Source organism: Hylaeus volcanicus, chromosome 8 (assembly GCF_026283585.1).
Source record: "Hylaeus volcanicus isolate JK05 chromosome 8, UHH_iyHylVolc1.0_haploid, whole genome shotgun sequence".
In the NCBI taxonomy this organism is placed as follows: domain Eukaryota; kingdom Metazoa; phylum Arthropoda; class Insecta; order Hymenoptera; family Colletidae; genus Hylaeus; species Hylaeus volcanicus.
Window position 1 is genome coordinate 1114412 of NC_071983.1, and position 22271 is coordinate 1136682.

Below are 22271 nucleotides of genomic sequence, written 5' to 3' on the forward strand. Positions count from 1 at the left end.
GAAAAACAATTTCTTTTCCAAAAGATCGTTCCAAATTTTTTTAAAAAAGATAATGTAACGAAACAAGAACGGGATTCAAGTATCTATTTCTCGTTTGTTTCTTGATTTCTATTGCTACCGCTGTTAGTTTTACTTCTAAAGTATCTTTCACTTTTCGAATTCTTCTTTCTTCGCGCAAAAGTATTTCCGGTGAACACTCGGAGTGTTTCTCACGGGGTTGGAGGCTGTCGTCCTTCTCAAGGGGTAAGTCCTCTCTCGTTTCGGGACTTGGCTTTCGGTTATTAATGGTTTTCGCGAACTCGGTTCATTAAGGAGGAGCTCACGAAACTCCGCGGCACATTCATGAGAAAGCCACCCCTCCACCCGGGGGGTGAACGTGTCAGAAACGGTGGTCGTGCTCGAAATTAGCAACGTATATTATTTTCAAGAGCCGCGCTGTAACTTCCTCGACCCTTTAACTCCGTTGAATCCGAGCAGACTCGATATTTTGTCGGACGATGGCTTCTTTCGACCACAGAAATAATTAATAGAAAGTGTCCTCAGTGTTCTCTGAACCTTCCAATGTTTCTCATTATTCTTAGAATTCTTTAACCGTGATGAGAGTGCAATTTCTATTTTTTATTTCAGTGAAGTTGTAGACGAAGCAAGTGTTACGCTGCTCATTAATCATGTACCACAATCTATTGCATTAATATTCAAACTGGTTTCATCTAAGCTAAAGAACTTGAACAAATCTTGAAAATTTCATAGAGTACTAATTGAATGCATAGATTGTGATCTAGAAGAATTTGGAATTTAACATGAAACGCGGAGCTAAAATGTCCCCAAAAAGAATGAGACTCATTCCCGATCCTGTTGACGGTTCGCGGATCCCGAACAGCCCTTTCAAAGCAGCGCCGTATCAATTTTCCCCCTACCTCGAGCCTTTTTGTCAGCCGCTAGAATTACACGCGCTATTATCGCAAAAAGCTCAACGCAGATAAGAAGCGGGATCCGCGCGCGAGCGGTCCGCCGCTCGCGGAAAGTAAGAGATGAAGACATTATCGTGATCGTTGGCCGCGCGTTTAAGAGTCGCAAGAACGCAAAGGAGACGCTGAGGGAATGAGAGGATGCACCTGTTCACCGTTGCGCTAACAAGGACCGCGACCCAGCGCGCAAAGGCGACGCCAATCCTTGGAAAATATTTTCTTCGATAACAATACCCAGACTTTTCGTATTTGCGATTACTGTTGTTTGAAATTTCTCAGTCTCAAATTGATACCATTTTCTATATCATGTACTCAAACGTTTGGGCGAAAAAATGATGTTTTGGTAACCTCGACGCGCGAAGTAAGGGCCAGCGATGGAAACGGAAGTAGAGAAACGAAGGATGAAAACGATTGTCCTTGGGAGCTGTAGCGGTGTTTGTAGCTACAGTACGGGTATAGCAACCCCGAGGTACCCGAGCTAAAGGGGGGCCAGTGGGTCCCGATTGATGAGATGTAAGAGATACTGCAAACAGTATTAAAATAATGCAGGAGTCATGTAAGACGATGATAAGAAGAATGGAAATAAGCTAGTAATAAGTAAGCAGTAGTGTAATAACTTTGTATAATAAGTTACGCACTTTAAATAAACGAACGAACGAACGAACGATGGAAACGATAGCATCGAAATTGATGAGAACGTCTCAGGCTAAAGGCCTTGGCCCCCGGTTTTCCGTGGCGCTTTTGTCTCCGCTTTCGTTTCGGCTGACTATGACAAATAATTGCCGAAGCTTAACATAAGCCAGAGGCGGTATACTTAGCTAATAGCAAAAAAGAGGGGAGAATTGAGGGAAGTTTTACGTGTACGCGGCCGTAGTCCTCTTTCCGCTCCGCGTGCCACACAATCGCAAGAAATCCCTAGAAAAACTATCACACGTCGAGACTGTAACGATTATTAAAGTGACAGTGAACTGTCTGATCTCCTATTTTAGAAAGTTCTGAACTCTTAAACGATGCTATTTATGATACAATTTATTTGCGATACATTGTTTGAATATTAATCGAATACTTTCTACCTTAGATCTTTTACAATATATTTTCTTAATATTAATGGAATATTCTTTAAACCCTTTGCAGTATATTTTATGAATTGTAATGGAACTTTCATTTCGAATTATAAGACTTTGCACCCTTATAAATAACTCACTGACTAGATTACTTTGAGCGTGGCTCATCGCCCCGAACCGATACCTCGGCTTAAAAACCAGCAAACCTTTTAAAACAAGAACACCAGGAACAAAGTCGGTCTGCGAGGAAACGCAACGAAGCCATTCAGAGTGCTCGTGAAAATGCTCGGGGCCCGTTCTGAACGACATAATAATCAACCGGCACCCGAAGATTGCGAAGAGCACTGGTTCCCCGATCGCAGATCCTCTTTCTACCTAACTTATACTTATTATTGCATTATCTTCCCGGCCTAGAATGCCGCGAGACGAGGAGACGAGAAGACTGAAAAAGTCCCGAAGGGAGATGCCCGTCCCGTGAACCCGAGGCGCGTAATCTGCGAGACCATTCGATCGGTAAATGCTTAAACCAACCTTCGTCGGTTTCTCTGAATAGAAAATCTACTTCACCAAGGATTAAAACAAATAAACCTCCTCTCTTTTCCATTGTTAACGCATTCCCATCTATGTTTTTCATTTTCAGATGTTCAAGAAATCCTGCTTTTAAACATTTTTCCTATCACTTTGACTATCCTATTCTTTCCAGCTTTCAATGTCCAGGACATCGTTACCACTCTCTCAAATAGCTATCCATAGTACTGAATTCATTTCGAATAATACAGCATCATAACACTGACCAACACGAGTTAAAAGATTAATCTAGAAAAGTCTGAATAAAATGATCAAAAGTACCGAAACGTCAAAGACGTTTTTTTCCTGTTGGAATGGGCCACCTGGTGCCTCCTTTTCGATTAGAAAATCTTTTCTGGACAATCCTTTTTCGCGTTGTTCAAACATCCCAGGCAAAACCTTTCCCTCGATCGGGTCTTTTTTCCTGCAGTATCGCGAGAAAGGATTCCGCGGTCGAGGACAAAAGAACAGCCTGGAGAAAGAATGGAGTCTCCGTTGTTTCCTGCTCGCTGGAAAAACATTTCGGAAAAGTCACTCGACCGCGAAGCGCATTTCATTCGATTCCGTGGCTACCAGACTAGATCCGTACACACACATAAGTTGTTGGTGAAAGAAGGGACCCTTCATAAAACAATAGAAGCAAACTTGGTGCGGCTCGTTCGTCGGAAGAAAGTCTCCTTTGACAAAAACTATTATACGCGGAGCAAGAACTAGTATATGTAGCAAAACTGAACAGAGAAAGTATTTTTGGTTATTTAAGTAATTCACGATAGAGGAACATTGACGAGTGTCGTTGTTTTGCTATGGTCACAGGAAATTTTGTAATATTCAAAATATGGTTTTACATTGGTCACTCCATTTCCTTTCCATTACAGTTCCTTTCAGTCGCTGTTTGTCTGGCGTACCATCCCTGTTAACAATGTTTCTCATTGTTCTAGGGACGGAATTGGTGCCGAGCTGATTTGCATCATCGAGGATCAGGGGATAGCCAATTACCGTGTGGCGGGACGTTCAATAATGATAGTCGATTAAATATAAAATATTTTTGTACACGAGTTATAATATTCTATATATAATATATACATATATATATATAAATATAATACGTATAATATGTATGTACAGGGAGCGGCCGAATAACATGTACTAGCGGACGCGAGGTGGTGTTCCTTATGAAAAAATGAAAACAAAATGTACAAGAAAACTTTTTCATTTAAAGCTTAGTTTTTCAGAAAATCGAGTTTGAAAATCTTATTCGTACGTATGCTTATAAACAATATCTACCCATCATTTAAAAGTTATCGAGTTCAAGAAAAAATACACACAAGACTTTTAACGAACAACATTTTATTTTATCAACTACGCAACCTAGCCGTAACAGCATACGTAATAGCATGAACAAATTTTATTCCATATTTTGTTCTTATTTTTTTATAAGGAACCACCTCGTGCCCGCTAGTACATGTTATTCGGCCACACCCTGTATATTATATTATACGAGCTAATTAGCATACGTCATCGAGGACAAGAAATTGGGAAGATAGTGTATTGTTTTCTCTTAATTATTGCTATTATTATTGATAGTATAACTAATATTACTATGATTATTATTATTATTGTTATTATTATTATTATTATTAATTATTAATTATTATTATTACTATTATTATTATTATTATTATTTTACGCACAGATTTGAGTCGAAGAGAGCTGTAAGTAGATAATGGCGACAATGTAACCCAAAGACAATTCGATGTTTCTTTTGTACACTTCGCGAAGAATTTCAACAATTTAACGAGATGTATCTGAAGGAATGGTTCGAGGAAAAAAGGACAAGGCTGATATTTTTTTCTTGAAATGAAATGGATAATCTTCGTTGGTGAAAATAGAGTTTTTCTACTTTCTAGTGGCGATATCTTCGGAAATCTTTTAGAAATTAAATATCTGGTTGAAAAACTAAATAAATTTTTATATATGTTTAAGGGAGGAAACATATTCGTGGCTGAGGCATTGCGAATATTCAATGAAGTTATTATTATTATTTCTCAAATTTTTTCTTTATTTGCATGACTTGTATGTGCTTTCATAGGAATGCAGCTATTTTCCTTTTTTAAGTGGAAGAGAGAGAAAAATGGAGAGTCACTTTTCTAAGAGACTTCTGAATGATCCATAATAGTTAATATTGCATTTGTAATAAAAGTGTTGCTACGCTGATGAAACGAAATATTAACACTTTGACTTCGGGGCGATTTGGTGTTACAACTCTTTCGGATAATTACTATTTTTCAAAGAAATTTCGAGGGAAAGGAGTATATTATGTTTTTATACAATAATTTACATCTTTTGATATGCAATCATCGGTGCTTCGCATCTTTTTATGAAGAAATAAATATATGCCACTCTTCTCACGGTAATAACATACTTGAGCCAAAGTGTTAATTAACATTTTTTAAACTGCATCATGAATTTTTACGAACCATCCCTTCCATTATATGCTTTGATAAAAAAAATAAACAAACTAATAAATATGGGAAGTTCGAGAGTAAATCTATTCTGTCTTTAACAAGGTGCTGATAGGATATTATTATTGTATCACTTTTGAGAGATTTTATTCGAGCTAGGGATCCACCAACGCGTGCTGATTTTTACACTTGCATACACGTAGGGAACGGCACATATGTGTACGCAGGTGTGTGTGTGTGTGTGCGTGTGTTTGTATGCAAGAATATACTGGTGCCAACACGCGAGAACTGTGCCGCGTATTTGTACATTACACGAATAATTTTTACGTACTTGAATTGAACAATTTATACGACTGACATTTGCTAAAATAATTTCGGTTCGCTCTGTGAGTTCGAAGCGCAGTTATCTTAAAATGTCACTGTTAATACGTAGAGAATGGTTGCAAGTGCGTTGCAAAGGATCTAGGAATCTTAGAAATAATTTTACTCTTCGTCGTAGAAATTGAAAATAAAAGGCACAGTAGTACTGACTTCCCATTTTCTATTATTTAACTCTTTATCTATCAGAAGTGTTATCTATCAATTTCAGCGTCAGCTTCAATTTTAGCTCGATCTAAAAAAACAGAGGTTAGTATACAGGTTGAACATTGTTTGACAAGGCTGGGGGCGCTTCAATTATTTATGGTCAATGTTTACGAGACATGTGTTGAACGAATAGCTGCAAAGAAGGACGAGGTGCTTTTCGTCAAGATTAAGACTCGCATGCGGGACGTTCGTAACACAAATTACGGAAAAAGCTTGATTGCCTGGCATTTGTAAGGATTAGAAAGAAACGAAAAAAGGGGATCAAGCGCGAGGAAATCTGGCGCACCCCGAAATAATCTGACTTCCTCGAAATGGAATCTCGGATGTTCAGGTCAAAAGAAGTTAAATATTTTCGAATTCGTTTAGAAGGATTCCATGGAAAAACTGATACAAGATAACAATTTCAGTTTCATTGTGAGTTACTCTCACGATACTGTGAAGAATTTACAAAAATATTGTGATGGAGCAGAATAAGATTTTTGTTATTTTGGTTAAGTTTCACACTTGACACAGAGAGGGGAATAGCGATTGACCCTATTCCCGAAAATTGGTAGCTGTTTAATTGATTAAGCCCCGTCGGAAACTCTAGGCGTTCCAACGATTTACAACCAAGTTTAATTATGCGGTAGCAAAGTTTAATGTAGTTAGGTCCATTGAACTGCCGGGTAAGATTGTTTTACGAAGTAAATGAGGCTATGATGACTCGAGGCTTCGGGACCACCTAGAAACCAACCGTAGTCCTACCAGGCTCGCCTTTAAACTCCTCGACAACTAATTAACGTGCAACACACGACGCCCCCTACGTTCCATCCTTTCGCTTCGATCCTATTGTTGAGCCAAGAACAGAGTCTGTCAGTTTTTGGCGGGCTCTCCACACTTTCTTCTTAATTCTGCGTTAAGTTTCGACCTAGCAAAGAACAGTCGACTTGATCCCTAAAAGAAACACGATTATATCTATCGATCCATGTATTTTAATTTAGAAGAACTTTGTGAAGTCGATTCGGAATGCAGCTGGACTTGCTTCGGATTTGATGTTGCTCGAATAAAATATGGAGTGAAATAGGTAATTAACCACCACCACCGTTAATTAAGAGGTTAGTTTAGAAGTTTCAATTATTTATGGTTAATGTTTACGAAGCAGGTGTTCAACGATTAACCGCCAAGTAGGACGAGGTGCTTCCTTTCACACTACTCATATGCACACCCTTAACAGAAAAGGAGTCTAACAAGAGAAGCAACCATAAGAGACAGTAAGAGGAAGATAGGGAGAGATACGCGATATATCCGCGCTACAAATGAAACAGTCACACCCCACCTCCCTCGCAACGAGAGATCTCCTTTCATTTGTCATCTCAGCTTTGCGTTTGACTCGCCAGTTTCTCCCCCATTGTCTGCCCGCGCAGAGATAGTTTTGTCCTTCGCAAGAACCGCGCGAAGATCACCAGAGAACGATGTTCCAATGATGGAAGATCGTCCTTTGGGAAAGTCTCGAGATCGACTGTTTTCCAGGTTTGTTCGATGGATCTTCGCGACCTTGGCTTCTGGGGACACGAAGTTGTTCCTCAAGGTCGGAAAGATGGCCAACACTTTCTTGTCAGTTCCCTGCGTTTTCTTTCAGGCTCTCCTCGAGGCTCTCCTGTCTCCTTTTTCCATAGGACTCCTTTCTCCACCAGTTTCTGTTTTCTTTCCTGTGGGAGTGCTTTTTGCTGAACGTTGCAGACCGAGGAGCTTCCTTGGTCCTAGGGGTGTCTTCCGAAAAACTCCAGAGGATCTGGCGAGTTGGAGGTTTTTGGAGGATCTACGGTGGATTTGGATCGGTAGGTAGGTAGGAGAACTTGAAACCTGATTGTTTTTCAGGAGTTGAGTTTTAAATTAGAATTCAGTTTGTCATCCCAAAATCGAGAGAAAACGAAATAACGTAATAAGGAATGCGCCAGAGGAAAAGCAAAAGGAAAGAAAACCGTTGGTAAAAATCTAACGATCGAGTTTCCTCGGCCCTCAGCGAGCATTCCGTAGTAGTTGGCCGTAAACGGCGCTGACTTCGACCGGGGCAGGAACATGTTAATTAGCGGTAATTAAAGCGCGCTCGTCGACCACTATCCACCGTGCATCGGACGCTTCTGCGTTTCCTCGACGTGGTTTACCTGTTACCTGGAATCCCCTTCGTTTCCTACGTAGACACGCTCTCCCGCAGGACACGCGGGCATAATTAATTTGCCCGCTTCGCGGCTCGCTCGTCGAGGCAATCCTCGCGGATAATTAACGAGGGGATCGTAATTATTGGGTCACTTCGCTGGTCCCTGTGTACTTTTATAACTCGTTGGCGTTACGTGGATGTACGGGGTTGTCCTTCGGGTTGACGCCTGCCTGTGACAGGGGCATGTGGGTGGAATTTTTTAGAGGAACAGTGGAGAGTGAATATAGGTCTACGATAACACTTACATGGAGTCGCTATTTCTTCTTTTAATACATTCCTCTATGGCACTTAACTTTTTGAAATTAAACAGAAAAAACCAACAAATTTTCCAAGGATTTTTGCCGTATCCCGCCGCGCGTCTCGATCGTGTCCTGCGAGAAGAGCACGCGAAACCGCAGATGGCGCTTAACGCGTCAGGGAAAAAGGAGCATAAGAAGGACAAATACAGAGAAACGCATAAACGAGACACAGTCGTTAACCGGGGATGGGTAGAGCAATTCCAGGTTGGAGCGAACAATAAGAAATCATACGAGCCGTCCTCGGCGCGGTGCTCGCGCTATATAACCCGAGCGGCTGCCATATTTCTTCCATTCCACGAATCCCGTGGACGTTGATAACCGATCGATTAATTCGAGCCAGAGTCCCACGTCCATCGCCTACGGTCCCCGATCTCCTGCGCCCCCTTCTTTTTTCCGCGGTGTTCCGGGGCCTCCTCCTTAAGTCGGATCGCAGCAAGATGGCCGCGGGGCCCCCGGTAAATAAGCGACTGTCATCTGACGCCCGCAAAAACCGGATACACCGCGCCAGAGAGACTGGTCTCCGTTCTTCCTCTTCTCTCATCTTCCTTTCTCGCCCCTCTGCACGTCTCTCCCTTTCTCAATCTTTCTATTCTCTCTCTCTCTACCTTTATTCCCTTTCAGTTTCGCCCATTCCCTCCCCTCCGGCAGCGTCTCTATCTGTTCTTCATTTTGTCTCCGTTTCTTTTCTTCTTCGCTCACGGCGTCCTCCGCCTCTTCCTGCCGCGTGTTCCGTCGCGATACACCCGAGGATTAATTACAAAAAATCCGCGGCGACGCGAATTGGAAACGTCGTTCCACGAACCACGGCCCCGGAAAGAGAGAGGGTTCGGCGGGGACACCGCGGACGGGGAAGACTTTTTGGCCACCCCGCCGGAAGACGGCCCCAATAAGCGATCGATTATCCCGGCGAACAGGTAGCAGGGTTCAACGACGACAGCTGCCCGCCGCGGCAACTTTCGCTACCGTCGTTCCACGCTGAAATCGAAATCGTTGGTATTCGGGGCGGATTTTTCGGCTGCCCCCTGTGCGTCGCTTATTCCAATTGTAACTCGAGTGATCGTTTAACCCTCTATGGGATCCATTGTAGTATAAATTAATTTTTAAATAGATACGCGACGAAGAGATGAGATTAGCCATTCCAAGTGTTAACCATCTTAATTTGAGAATTTGACAATCTTATATTGCTTGTAACATTTCAAATGAAATTGTACCACCTTGTGCCCCATTCTCAGTAATTATCTTAATCGATAAACAAAAGGAAGTCCTATTCTTAGAGTACATTCCTCCTTCCAATATTACCCATTCACTGAATAATTTCCTGTAAACTTCGCAAAAGTATTTCCCTCAACTCTCGAAAATTTCACTTCCTTAAATTGTGTCGTTGAAATACATCGCACTCCCACTGCTAAAAGTTATGGCTGATCACATTTGCAACGTCCCATTCGCTCTTTCAGATCGAACGAAATCTGGAATCGCAGAGCCTCGAACTCGACCGGGGGTTCTCTCGCGGAACCGACGTATTAATTCACGATTGGCGAATTAGAAATGGTAATCGACGTTAAGAGGAACGCGTGTAGGGGGTGGTGGGTAGTTTTTGTCGAGCGAAGGACTGCCGGCACTCGACTCAAATTAGTTCCTCGCTGCATGAACGTCCGCGGGACCGGAGGTGGACCCAAACGTCGAAAAGGGACGGATTGAGAGACAGTTCGTGGGAAAGAGAGAGATTGAACGAGATCGAGGGAGAAAGCAGTGTCGGCGAGAGGGAGAGAGAGGGTGAAATAAGTGGGAGGGAGCGGCCTCCAGGAACATCACAAAGCACCCGGCAAAGAGCGTCTCCTCGTCGCTCTGCCTTTTGCTTTATTTCACTTCGTTTTTAATTCCTCCCAATTCCACTGTCAAGATCCGCTCGCCGCCACGAAAAACCGAGAGGACTCGGCCCTCTTACCTCTTTTCTATCTCTTCCACCCCTCTCCGCCCTTCTCAGTTAATCGTTAGACGAACCAGTCGCGATAGAATCTGGAAACGCTGTTATCGCGTCGTGCGAACATCCTCAGGAATCTTCAGAAAAATTCTCCAAGTACTAAGGAGATACAGATACCTATGAGTTTTTAATATTCTTTAATTTCTTTGGATTTGGAGAATTTTTTAAAAGTGTTATTATTCTCTTGGAGTATTTATAAGTGCTTGTAATTTAATCAATTTTAGAGATGATGTCTTTTCAAGGATTTTATTTCCTAGTTGTGCGAAGTAGTCCTCGGGATTTCTGATGGTTCCTCGTGGTCGGTGCCCTCCCTGGTGGATTTTATTGAAATATTTGCTACAAGATCGCAGGATATTTTTCAACCACGCAAAACGCTCCGTTCCGAAACAGGAAACGCCGCGAAATTTATGAAGTCGGGCGAAATCGACTGCTGTTTCCCTTTCACGAGCACCACAGACTTTGCTAATGTCATTATAATGGCCCGCCAAGACATTCGACCATTTGTCTCGAAATTGCCGAAAAATAAAGGATCGTCCACTGCGTAGTGTGCTTTCTTTGAAACGAGATTCTCGTGGAATTCTCTTCTCCCGACTGATGTTCCTCGACGTACGCTTTGGATCGAACCGATTCTAATTACCACCCTCTTCGAACAAATTCATAAAAATATACATTTAAGAATCCACTTCGAGATTTAACAAAATTATGATTTCTCTAACAAACAAAGGGAAGGAGGTTCCCAATTATTTTTCACATTGTGTTGGAGTCTAACACAGGATTCGCTAATGTGGTCCGATCGAGCTGTTTATTATATAGTCACTGGGCATTAACAAGTAGACTTGCTCATACCATATCGAGCCTGCGATTTTGTATGCTCGCGAGCGAAGGATCGGACGTTGTTAAATTAATAAATATGTAAGCGATTCTAGGATCCCAGTCATGCCTTCAATATGTCGTTGATGGACGTCCTGTCGCAGGATCCTCTGGCACGCGGCGAAAAACAATTCTTCTCGGCCGAGACGATTTTCGAGCGCGTTTATTGACCGCCTGCTGGGTTTTCGATCGTTTATTTTTTGCCGGCACCATTACTTTCACTGCTGTTTTTTTATAAATTCTTTGGCGTCGCATCCACTCCTGTATATGGTTATTAAGCATCTCTGTTAAGTCCCTTGTGAGTTTCAATTCGACTTTTATCGAGTAATATTCGTACTTAGTGTCGGTGCTTCGTGCTCCTGGTTTTCTTCTTTCTGGTGATTTTCACCAGGAATAATTTGAAATTAATTTTACGAGATTTATACTTGTTTATACTTGTAGAATAGAAAGAGTGTTCACTTATTTTTAATAAAATTTATAAAATTCTTAACTTCTCACCCAATAATCGCTCCAATTACGAAATCATCCCCGCCGTTATTCCCCTTGAATGAAAAAAGGAAACAATATCCTGAACGTGTTGATAATTCTAAAACGAGCCTGTTAATAGTCCCTGGAGCTCAATTAATTGATCGGTGACCTCGTTATGCATCGTTTCAACGAATAATTCGAGTGTCAGACGGTGAAGCGTGGTCGCAACGGTGTTCGATCGAGAAATTGCGTTGGAGGTGGCGGAGGGGGTAGGGTTTCTCGTCGGAGGGACAGTATTAACGATAATTAGACAATTAATTCCTCGTCCCAGGCGAATGGAGGAGATCGCTCGACCGGGCGACCGAGACACAGCCGACTATAAATTCACCAATTATCACTCTAACGCGTAATTGGGCCGATCTTCCGCTTGGAACTTTGTGGGAAAGCAGTCGACCGCGACATTGGCGCCAATTTACTGATTGCATTAACCGGCTAATTGGTCTTGCGTGGACGATCATCGCTTCACGATCGATCCTGGATCGTCGCGCCGTTCGAAAAACACACGAGAACTCGCATTAACAGTCACTTTGTGGGTTACAATGAGCTCAAGGAGTTAAATATTCAAAATGATGGCGAATGCTTCGGCATTAATTAAAAATAATACAGGAGATATATTAGCAATTCAAGCAAGGGTAAATTATAATGGTTGGAGACGTATGTATGTTTTGTATAGATTGTTGTGGAACTTTCATTGATATACTGTCTTCATTAAGCTTTCGGTTGGTATCAATCTTTTCCGAATTTCATATCAATTTTTATAGCGTAGTCGTACAATATCGTTTTAATTTTGATTATTTTCGTCGTTCTTTCAAATTCGTTAAATACACAGTTGAATACGAATCGTAGCGAAATATCCCGTGAGGCTTCGAGTTCGAGATATCGAGGACCACCTTCGCCGGAACGCGAAACCTTTTTCAGGACTTTCTAGGAAGGCCTTTTGCTCCCGCCGAAACGTTTGTCCCCGAAATGCCGTGGATCTTTAAAGGTCCTTTGGCCCTTCCTAGACGACCGACCGATCGGTGCATTCCTCCGTCGATCCCGATGATCCTCGCATTCCTCGATCTGGTACTACAAAAATCACATCTGCACATCTGCTGATCGAGTGCAAATTCAATTAGCGATTAAACGATTTTCATTCGTCGATGTTCATGTTTCTATGATTTTCGAAACATATTTTAGTGTTTGTTGTTATCATTTTTCTAATAATTTAACAAGGAATTCTACTTATGCGAATGTTCATTTTTACAGAAGTATTTTATGATCTAGTAATAGAATTTGCAAAAGGAAAATCCCTGTCAAAGCTTATCGTAATTATTTCGTCGAAGAAAGTAATTAACCGTTGGAAAGGCGATATCAACGAAGGCCAGGTATTAAATTCAGGGGCTCGTTGGATGGGGATTAGTCGAATCTCTTAAAAAGAGAATCGGAAATCAGGTGGTCGTAGGGAACAGGAAAATTACTCTCCTTGCCTGATACTGTGTTAAAGTGACTTGGATGTTTTAAGCATTCGTGGAAGATTGTATTTAAATTGCACGAGGCGTCAGAAAAATTCAGACATTACACGTACATAGTCACAATGATCGTCACCGTAACGTCGTCATAGACTCACCGCAACATCGCTGGGAAACCGCGAAAACCTCTGAAAGCTCGCATCAGCTCCGAACGCTATAGCGTCTCACATTTCCGTAGTTAGATGATCTCTAAAAACAAAAGAGACATCCACGAGGAAGGTAAATAAAAAGTGGCCAGGATAGGCGGTTCGCGGGTGCCGGGGAAAAAAGGACGAGCCCGAGGGGGAAGGGTGAAAAAAGGAGCAGAGGAAAGACGAAATCGTTTCAGCGGCGAACAGTAGCAGTATCCTTTCAACCCGAAGTAACCGCCCTCTCCTTCTGGCGTCCGTGCGCGGCGCACCCCTCCTTTTTTCGTCTCGGCTCGAGCCGCTTCTTAAATTCATCCTTGCCTCGGCCAGGGCTGTAAAAGCTCGCGCGGGTGCTTTACGAGTGTGAATAGACGGCTGTCCAATTATGCGGCTTAATTTAAATGGGATAATTGCGTCCAGAGAAGACGGTGGCTCCGGCATTATGCCCTCGCGTGGATATTTCTGCATGCACGTACACGTTTGCGACCCGTGTACAAGGGTGGCCAGCTCGAGGTGTCGGTTACACGACGATCGGCAAATGCACGTGTAATTGGATCGCTCTCGGGAAATATTCATTCGTTTTAACAGCGGGACGAACAAGCTTCGTGGCTCGCTCTCGCGTATTTATTTTAACGCGTTTCTTTGTCGTCCTCCGGTTCGCCAGGAGCCACCAACCTCTACCCCTTCTTATTTGCTTCTGGTGGCATTCAAATGATGGGCCCCGAATGAATGATTTCGCTCGCGGGCCACTCGAGAGAGTAGGTTTGTTTTTCATGAGATGAGTTTGATTTTAACCCTGAAATGGGTTTGTCACGATGATTGTTTCAGTTTCATTTTTTTTGTGTGTAGAACACTTTTTTTAGTTGGTATGTGTTCTATCGTAATTGTGAGTTGATGAGTTTGCTATCACATGCATACTTTCCTGTAGACAATTTTTTACTTAGATCAACTAGTAAAATATTTCTTTTCAAACTATGTGCATTTAATTCAAAGTAGCCTAGAACAACGAGCAACTAATTCATGAATTAATTTAATTTATCTGGAATTGATACAAAATTTGTTCCATTTGTATCTCCTCTACATTACACAGCGTGTGCTCATCGTCTGTGTCGGTTTGAAGTGAATGAAAGCTCCCGGTTGGCAGCGCGATAGGTGTTAATAACTCCTAACGGCATCGGTGGACGCACGAGCCACGGATTTAAAGTTGGTCATCGGTTTTTTGTTTCCGCTCCTCTCCTCGAAGCGTAGGAGTCTTCGCCCTGCACTCCTCGTTCCGTTTTTGCCCTGTAACCGAGGGAAACCCGAGCTACCAACGTAACGAATCGAATTTTCACGCCGGTGTTAGATATTGCCGTTGGTTCGATGATTTCAGATTCCGATCTCATTGTAGAACACGAACGCCAGATTATAGCACGGACGTAATAGTTCAGTTTTCATTCATTTTGGTCATTTGTAGAGGATATAGTCTTGTTATTTTTAGAACTCACACTTTAAATGAGTAGCCGTCAATCTTTTTGGACTCTCTTCTTCTAAACAAGAGAGATTTCTTGCACTTGGGAATTATAGATAAAGCATGGTATTTATTCAATTATTACTCTTATTTATAGGAAAACGTCAGTAATTTTTTGTTATCGAAGGGAATCCTCCAGGATGCGCGGTAAATGATCATTCGTTTTCAAGAGAAAGCTTCCGTAAGAAACGTGACGTGCTCGAGGGGTGAAATATCGCTCTCCAGCGCGATACCTTTCAATAGAAGACCGCCGGAGCTATAATTCTATCGGGCGACGTTAATTCCGTGTGCAACGGCCACAAGGGGAAAATTAAGCACAGTCATATTCGCAATTAGAACGCGGCCTAAGTTCGCTCGTTTGCGGATTGTGCCGTGTAATCTCGCGTGATCCCTCCTTGCTTGGCCCGCCTCCCTCGCGCCGGGGATTCCCCTTTTCCCGTGACTCGCGATTTTTCACGTCCTCGAGACGATCGTTAAGCGAGTTATCAGTGTTATCGTACGTTTTCCACTGAATCCCTGCGTTTCTCGAATAATCCAGGAGAGATCGCGTCTCTGGCTTCTGCAGCCCGCTTGTTTCGGGAAGAAAGGTAAAGCAGTTGGCCAACTTTTCTTCCAAGGGATGTTTTTCGATGGTTTTAGATTTACAGTGAATATAAAATAATTAAGTAATTTTATGTTTTCATTACTTGTGGAGTCATTTTTGAGAATTTATTAATGGTACAAATTAGAATCTGTACAAGTATTCGGTAGTAAAATCTTTCTCTACATCTTTCTCTTATTCTAGGATCTTTTAGCATCTTTACTCTTATTATCTCCTTCTATCACAAGAACGTTAAAAATTTTTACAGTTAACTATTTACCCTCATTGCTCTTTCATACTCATTACCCCAAACTGTATATATATTTACATCAGTTTTTATATATTTTGTTCCACCAACAATGAAATGCAGTAGCGAGTTTCTTTGAGCTGTCGTCGTAGGTATTACGCGATCGAGCAGCGCCATTAAATGGCGGCGAAAGGCCGAGGATCTATCGATCGGCCGTGATATTCGTCGTTGGATAGACGACGTCGGAACGGTACTCGTCGACCGTGAGTCCGTTGACTTCTGACAGTCTTTCCGGTCTCCAAGAAAGCCGACGACTTTGAACTCTGCGTGCCAAGAAAATTCCATTTCCCTCTATGGAAAACCACTCGTCGAATCGTCGTGCTGTAATTAGCACCGGTGTACATGGGAATAGGAAAAGGTAGCAGTCGGAGATCGCCACGTCGATAGTCGCTGTCGACGGACGGAAGGCGGCTTTAAATTTATTGTTTATTAATACCAACGGATCTACACCCCTTGAATACATTGGCAAGTGTATGAGTGGATGAATTAGGGATGAACACAAACACATTTATTTTACACATTAGTAACGAGAGAACTACTTTGCTGCCGAGTTGAATTTTTATTCATTCATTGCGATACTTGGAAGCTACAATGCTCGACGCCATTGTTTTTAAATTCTTCAAGATCGATATAATTTCCAAAAGGATAAGTACTTCGAGTGCTGCCAAGGGAACCTTGCGTCTTCACATATCGTAGCAAGGATAAGAAAAATCAAGTTTGAATACATACATACAACAAATTAAATAAAAACAACACTTCCACGAAATTCGAAGTAACTTAGTATTCCGTCTCAACTAGCCATCATCCTCGATAACAATTCACCCCTCCAACTGTTCTCATACAGTTCTCCCATTGATTCACCATCAAGCCCAGAAGGTCCGGTGAAATTACGTCAACATCATCGCTCGTAGCGACTTCTTTCCTCTTAATCGATCGTTTTTGATCGAGCAATTCGATGGGACGGGGCCTGTCGTCCTCCCCGTGGCCGTTTCACCGCCTAAAATGCCTCCACCGAGTTTTTTTCACCCTCGGGACTTCTTTAGAATACTCGGTCCGGGGTTACTTAAGGGCTGGCTGGATGCGATTCCGCGCCGTATCCTTTCAGAATTTTAGTTCCAATTCCAGTTGCCGCAAAAGGACGAGGAATGCGCGATGGGCGAAGTCAATGTCTACCTGGAGACAGCCCGCTGCGGAACGCCGCGCGGCATCCTAATTTTATTTCAGACCGTTTTCAGCTCATTTCGGCCACGGGGAGCCGCGCGAGCGGTCGTTAAGAGCCTCTTGCGCGAGTATTCGCTAATTTCGAGTTCGGGATTCGTCTCACGGTTCGCACACCGAAACCGCCTTCAACCTTTTGGCGTCCATCGCTGCGCAATTAACGCAACTCCGCATTCTGGAAACCGTACTTAATGGGACACTGGACACGCGTATTGCTCCAAAATGAAGCCTTCCGCGGGAGTTAATTTCACGGAAACGTGTACGAGTCGAGACTTTTCCTTTTGCGATGTGTTCGTATGGGTATTGGACATTGAGAGAATTTTTTTGTGCAGCTGTAAATGTGTTTGTTACAATGACGGTGCACTTTGTTGATCGGAGGATTGTTTTTAGGAAGTACGGTTGGTTTTGGGGTGGTACGAGCTTTGTATTCTTCTCATTTTATTCGGGTTCTGTAGACGTTTCTTATTCCATCAATGACGATGACATCTCCTGCTACCAGTAAATGAACTCCCGAAAATGAAAATGGCTCTTCACGCGTCTCCATCCCCCGAAAAATCCCTTCAGCCCCCTAACCAGTCGATTAACCATCAGAATTCGAGACAACCGTCTCAGGATCCCAGGCAATCGCGACAAAAACCAGCCCCGCGAAACTGTCCGTTTCCAAAAACAAACGCCTCCTTCTGGCAAGCCCTCCCAACCCCTTTTAAAACATTCAAGCTCCTTCGGAAATGATGAAACCCTCCAGGCAGAAGCGCGAGGCTGGAAAAAAAAGGAGCAAGGCTCCGGGAGCTGGAGATCCAGGATTCAGCGACACCCTGGAGGTGGTTTGGAGGGCAGCGATGGCGGCACCAGGGGGAGGGGGTCTTGAGGGAGCCGGGGAGTCAACCCTCGGGCGGGGTTGGCCGAGAAACGGAGGACCTAGCCTCGGAGTTCCAAGCTGTTGTCTGGCTCCTTCGGGAGCGCCTCTCTCTCGTCCACCTTCGACTCGCTTTCCACCTTCTGGAGGGGGGGATCTGGATTTTTTCAGACTTGCGCCTGCGATGGGTGGAAACCTGGTTGCGCCAGACTCGACCAATGGAGACGGAGCTGCTGGTTACGCCTCTGAGTGCGCCGACCGAGGCTCCTCATCGACCTAAGCCGCGGCCGGTCCTCTCTCTGTCTGTCTCTGTCCCTCCAACGACACCCACTCTGCCTTTCCCTCCTAGCGATCCTCCTTGTTCCTCTTCATCAGCAGCGACCACTCTCTTCGTCTCGCAGCTGGCCACCACTCTCCTCCAACGCTGAATCTCTTCGGATGATTCTTTATCGGGTCTTTGTCCCTCTCCTCCCCTCTACCTCCTTTCTCTTACTCGATCGTTTCCTCCTCTTTTTAGCTTCCGCGACTCTTTGTTCCTCTTTTGGCACTGATAGTGGGCTTGTTCGTCTCTCACCTCCGCGGGCTGCCTTTATTCGAGGCTTCCGTTCGCGGTGTCTCCTCCCTCCGACCGTCAGAACCACGGTTAGGTTGTTGCACGGGACGTCACGTTGCAATGGCAGCGAGTCGGGAGCTGTTGGAACCTTCGAGCCGAATTTTTGGTTTTATGTTGGGACACGTTTTCGGGGATGGTACCTGTTGAAATTTGAGAAAATCGCGTCATGTGTCCGTGGAGAGGTCGAGGCTTCGACTCCGTTCTTTTCTTTTACACGCTTTTTGGGGATTGGAATGTCCTCTTGATTGGGGTGTTGCGTTTATTGTTATTTTTTAATTAATTTTAGAGAGATATCGTTTAGAGATGTTCCTCTGAGTCTTAACGAGTATTCATCAGCTTATGTACTCCGATAGTTTGACAGATACTTTTACTGGTAAGGGTACTTCTTGTTTATACACTTGTTATTACACTTATAAGATGGGTGGTTTGTTAGCACCGACAGCCATGTAAATGAATCAAAATGTTAAACATAAAGAAATAAAATATTTACAAATACCAATGGATATACACGATGATCCTTATATTAAATACAGTCGTTACGAAAAGTTTCAGAATACATGGAGTCAACATGAAGTTCCCAAATCGAAGACAAATTAACAATCAAATATTAAAGACAGATGCAACCCTCTAGAAAATTTCTCAAAACATAACCCGCCCAAAAAATTTCCCATTTCCCAATTGCATCGATTTCAGTGGGCTGTTATTCCCATTTGGCAATCGACATTACTCTCCCCAGACGAAATCGCACCCCGAGCATCGAGCTGCAGCTGCACAGGTGTGGCCGCCGCGGCATCGACCCTTCCCTCCACCCCTCGCGGAGAAGGGGAAGGGTTTCATGATGGCAGTGAGGTGCGCATGGCCGCGTCCCGTGCAGCAGACCTGCAGGAGAAGGGCTCCTAGGAAGGACCAACCCCTTCTTCGAGGGGGTGCGGCCTTGGTCCAAGGCGTAAGTCTACGGTTATCGCAACCCCCTTCGTCGCCCGTGGTTCCCGCCGCCTTGTGGGGTTCGCGCGGCCCGGGAGCCGCGGAAACGAGTTTTAATTAATCACGGAGTCCTCCTGGCGCACTCGCGCCATCTGCGAGGGGTCTTCCCCCGCGCGACACCTCGAGACTGCGGCAAAAAGGAATCCTCCAACGAGGACCGAATCTATGGCACCGTTTTTCTTCCGCTGGTTTTCCTCTAGGGTCGCGCCGCCTCGGGACAATGTGCGCCAGCAACGCCTATCTGGGGTTAGCTGAAGAATTTCACTGGTTAGTCCTCCAGAGTGGAGGAACACTCTCACTCAGGAATTCCAGACGACTACAGCCCTCTAGAAAAATTGCGCATCTCGAGCCCTCTACCAGGAATCTCCACTCCGTCCATTTAATGACGCCAGTCATAAACAAAATTCATCCCCCGACGGGCTTTAAAACTGCGACCAAGTCGATGTACGTCTTCAATAAAAAAAACTCCTCCATTCTCCGTCAGCGAGGGAACTCCCGAAGAGTTCTGGGAGGAGGATCGAAGCGCTTGGACCTCCGAGATACCTAAAGGGATGATGTAACGAGGTGCGCATGTTCGCGAAGAGGGTGCACGCCCTCTCGTGCAATTTCATTTTCTAAATGAGGAACCCAACCCTCTGGGAGGAATGGGGTGTGTACCAGGCTCGGCGTCGTTTGCAATCGAAACTGCATATCCATTTAATTAATTATGCATGTGGCCCGCTCCGACGGGGTCGCAGATCACCCGTTATCGGTAGCTTTAGGGGACGCTGAGAGAAAAAAATTCGAACGTGTGCGTGCCACTCCAGAGTTTCCGCGAAATGTTTATGCGAATGTGTATGACAAGGTTGGGTGAAAGTTTCAGGGTTGCTTTTTTCTGGCAATTTTTGAATAATCGAGGAATTATGCGACATATTTGCTTGCCAGATGGAGGAGGGCAAGCTTTGTTAGAATTGTATTGTGGAGGATGAAAATAAAGAAAAGAAGGTGAAGTTAATTAGTTAAATGTTTGTCGAGGGTGTTCAGACCCTGCAGGTCTATCTGCACCTGATTTTTGTAAAATGATCGAGGAACTACTTGCAATCTTGTGACCTATTTACATTGTTGTTATATTTACATAGGTTTTCGCGTATATTCTATACGCGAGAATGTTACGATATGAAACAGATGAAAAAAGAAGATGCGAGAAAAAAGATTGAAAAATGTATCCTGCAGTTCTTATCGCATAAATGGTAAAACACCCCGCAATAATGGGGCCTGTGTCGTCCTCGACTACCCTAGAGACGTTTGCCTAAGCAAACCAAGCAGAAAGAAGAAGGGACCAAGGAAACGTTCGAGTCCTGGGTGGAAAAGTTCGGTCTAACCCTGACCTGCGTCAATGGTACGGAGATGTCGTCTATATTTCCCATCCAACATGGCGAACCCTTTTGGAAGATCGGTTCGAACGCTCCGATCTTCGGTTACTCGTCCTGCTCTCCTCGTCCTCCTCTCTCCCCTCTCGTCCGGATTCGTTTCTCATTAATCTCCGTCTCCACCCTTTTGCTCTGTTTCAAGATTTCTTGTTACTCGCCCGGCCGCCTCTTTCGCCCCCCTTCTTCCTTCTCCTCCCCCGTTGGTGGCAACATGGCCGACCGTACCGACCAACGAGCCACCATCCGGACGATTCGTCTTGGGATTTTTCAAATTTCGCCCGGTTCTTCCGGTTGATTGGTCGGTGAAAACCGGCGCGGAAGATGGCCGCGATCCTGGACCAGAGCTCGCTCGATCGATGTACCCGATGGTGTCCAGGGTTTCGACGCGGCCCCCTTTGCTATGGGATTTACGAGAGACATCCGAGTCTACGACAGGCTATATGTTCACGTTCAAGATCTCTTTTCATGGGTTTACTAATTTTAGTAATTTTCGTCATTGTTTTTAGTTGAATACTCTAGGTATAGCTTGAGGCTATCGAAGACTCGAATACTCGATTCTTCTTGCTCTTACTCGTTGATCTTCGATTCAGTTCTCGATCTACATACCTAGAAGACCTACCAAACACCCTCAGGGACTGTAGTATGCGAGTATGCAGCTACAGTACGGGTTTAGCGATCCCGATGTAGGAGTCAAGTAAATACAAGATACAAGACCTACCAAACACTCGATTCTTCCCATTCAACCTTGGTACCCTCGCATTTCATTCCTACCTAATCTTCACTCCAACATTCCACCAAACATTCCAACGTCCACCCAGAAATTTCCTAACGCCCTCATCGAAGAACCTCTCAGGATCCACCTGAATTCCTAACTCCACTTGGTCGTAAAATTTCATAAGAGGTCACCAGGCACGAAGGAAGAACAGGTGACGAAAAAATAGTCTGCTGACTGGGTGAGTAGACGTCTCGGCAGCCGCGGGGTCTGTCGGTCTGTCGGTCGTGCTCGTAACGGAGCCAGGGAAAACAAAAACGCGACCCTCTCCTTTCTTCTTCGGGGATGGCCTTGAACTTGGAGGGAGTCTCTTTCGTCGGCCGAAAAACCGTGTCGCAGTTTTTCCTCCGGCCAGCAACGACGCCGCCGGCAGCTCTACGAGCACGAATCACCGGGCGAAACGGCTCTTCTTACAGGCTACTTGTTAGGTAGCTCAGAAGGTTGGGACAGACTCCCCCTTGAACCTAACCAGCCACCCCCGAGCGTCTTCTTCCACTTGGTCCCGCGGCTTGGCGATAAGATTTGTGGTTATAGCTTGTTTTTGGACCACGCAGCCCCGGGGGGTCGACGTCGCCCAGGATTCGCGTGGGTCCTTTCTATCGGGGTCGGAAGGAACCAGGAAACGTCTGATAGGGTGGACTTCGAGGTCGACGTACTTGGTCCTTAGATGTTTTGTTGGGGAATCTGGCGATCCGACCTTGGGAATTGATTCTTCATGGACAGAGGGGTTCCTTCTCCTCGGGGTTTTGTTTGTTTTTAGAGATGTGGCTCTCGGTTTCCTCAAGGCATTAGTTCCCATGCAAATTTTCGATCGTTTAAGGTACAGTGTGAAAAATAGAAATATTCAAAAAGTGGCGAACGT

General features: G+C 44.3%; 1 protein-coding gene across 4 annotated transcripts in view; it reads left to right on the forward strand.

Moving 5' to 3' along the window:
* Nucleotides 1-5585, forward strand: part of LOC128880665 (ubiquitin carboxyl-terminal hydrolase 48-like) — a 59439-nt gene extending 53854 nt beyond the window's left edge. For all 4 annotated transcript variants that reach the window (XM_054130979.1, XM_054130980.1, XM_054130983.1 and 1 more), the window contains one exon: nt 3538-5585. In XM_054130979.1, coding sequence (XP_053986954.1) covers nt 3538-3560 — 23 coding nt within the window. In that variant the 3' untranslated portion in view covers nt 3561-5585. The remainder of the gene's footprint in view (nt 1-3537) is intronic.
* Nucleotides 5586-22271: the final 16686 nt, after the last annotated feature.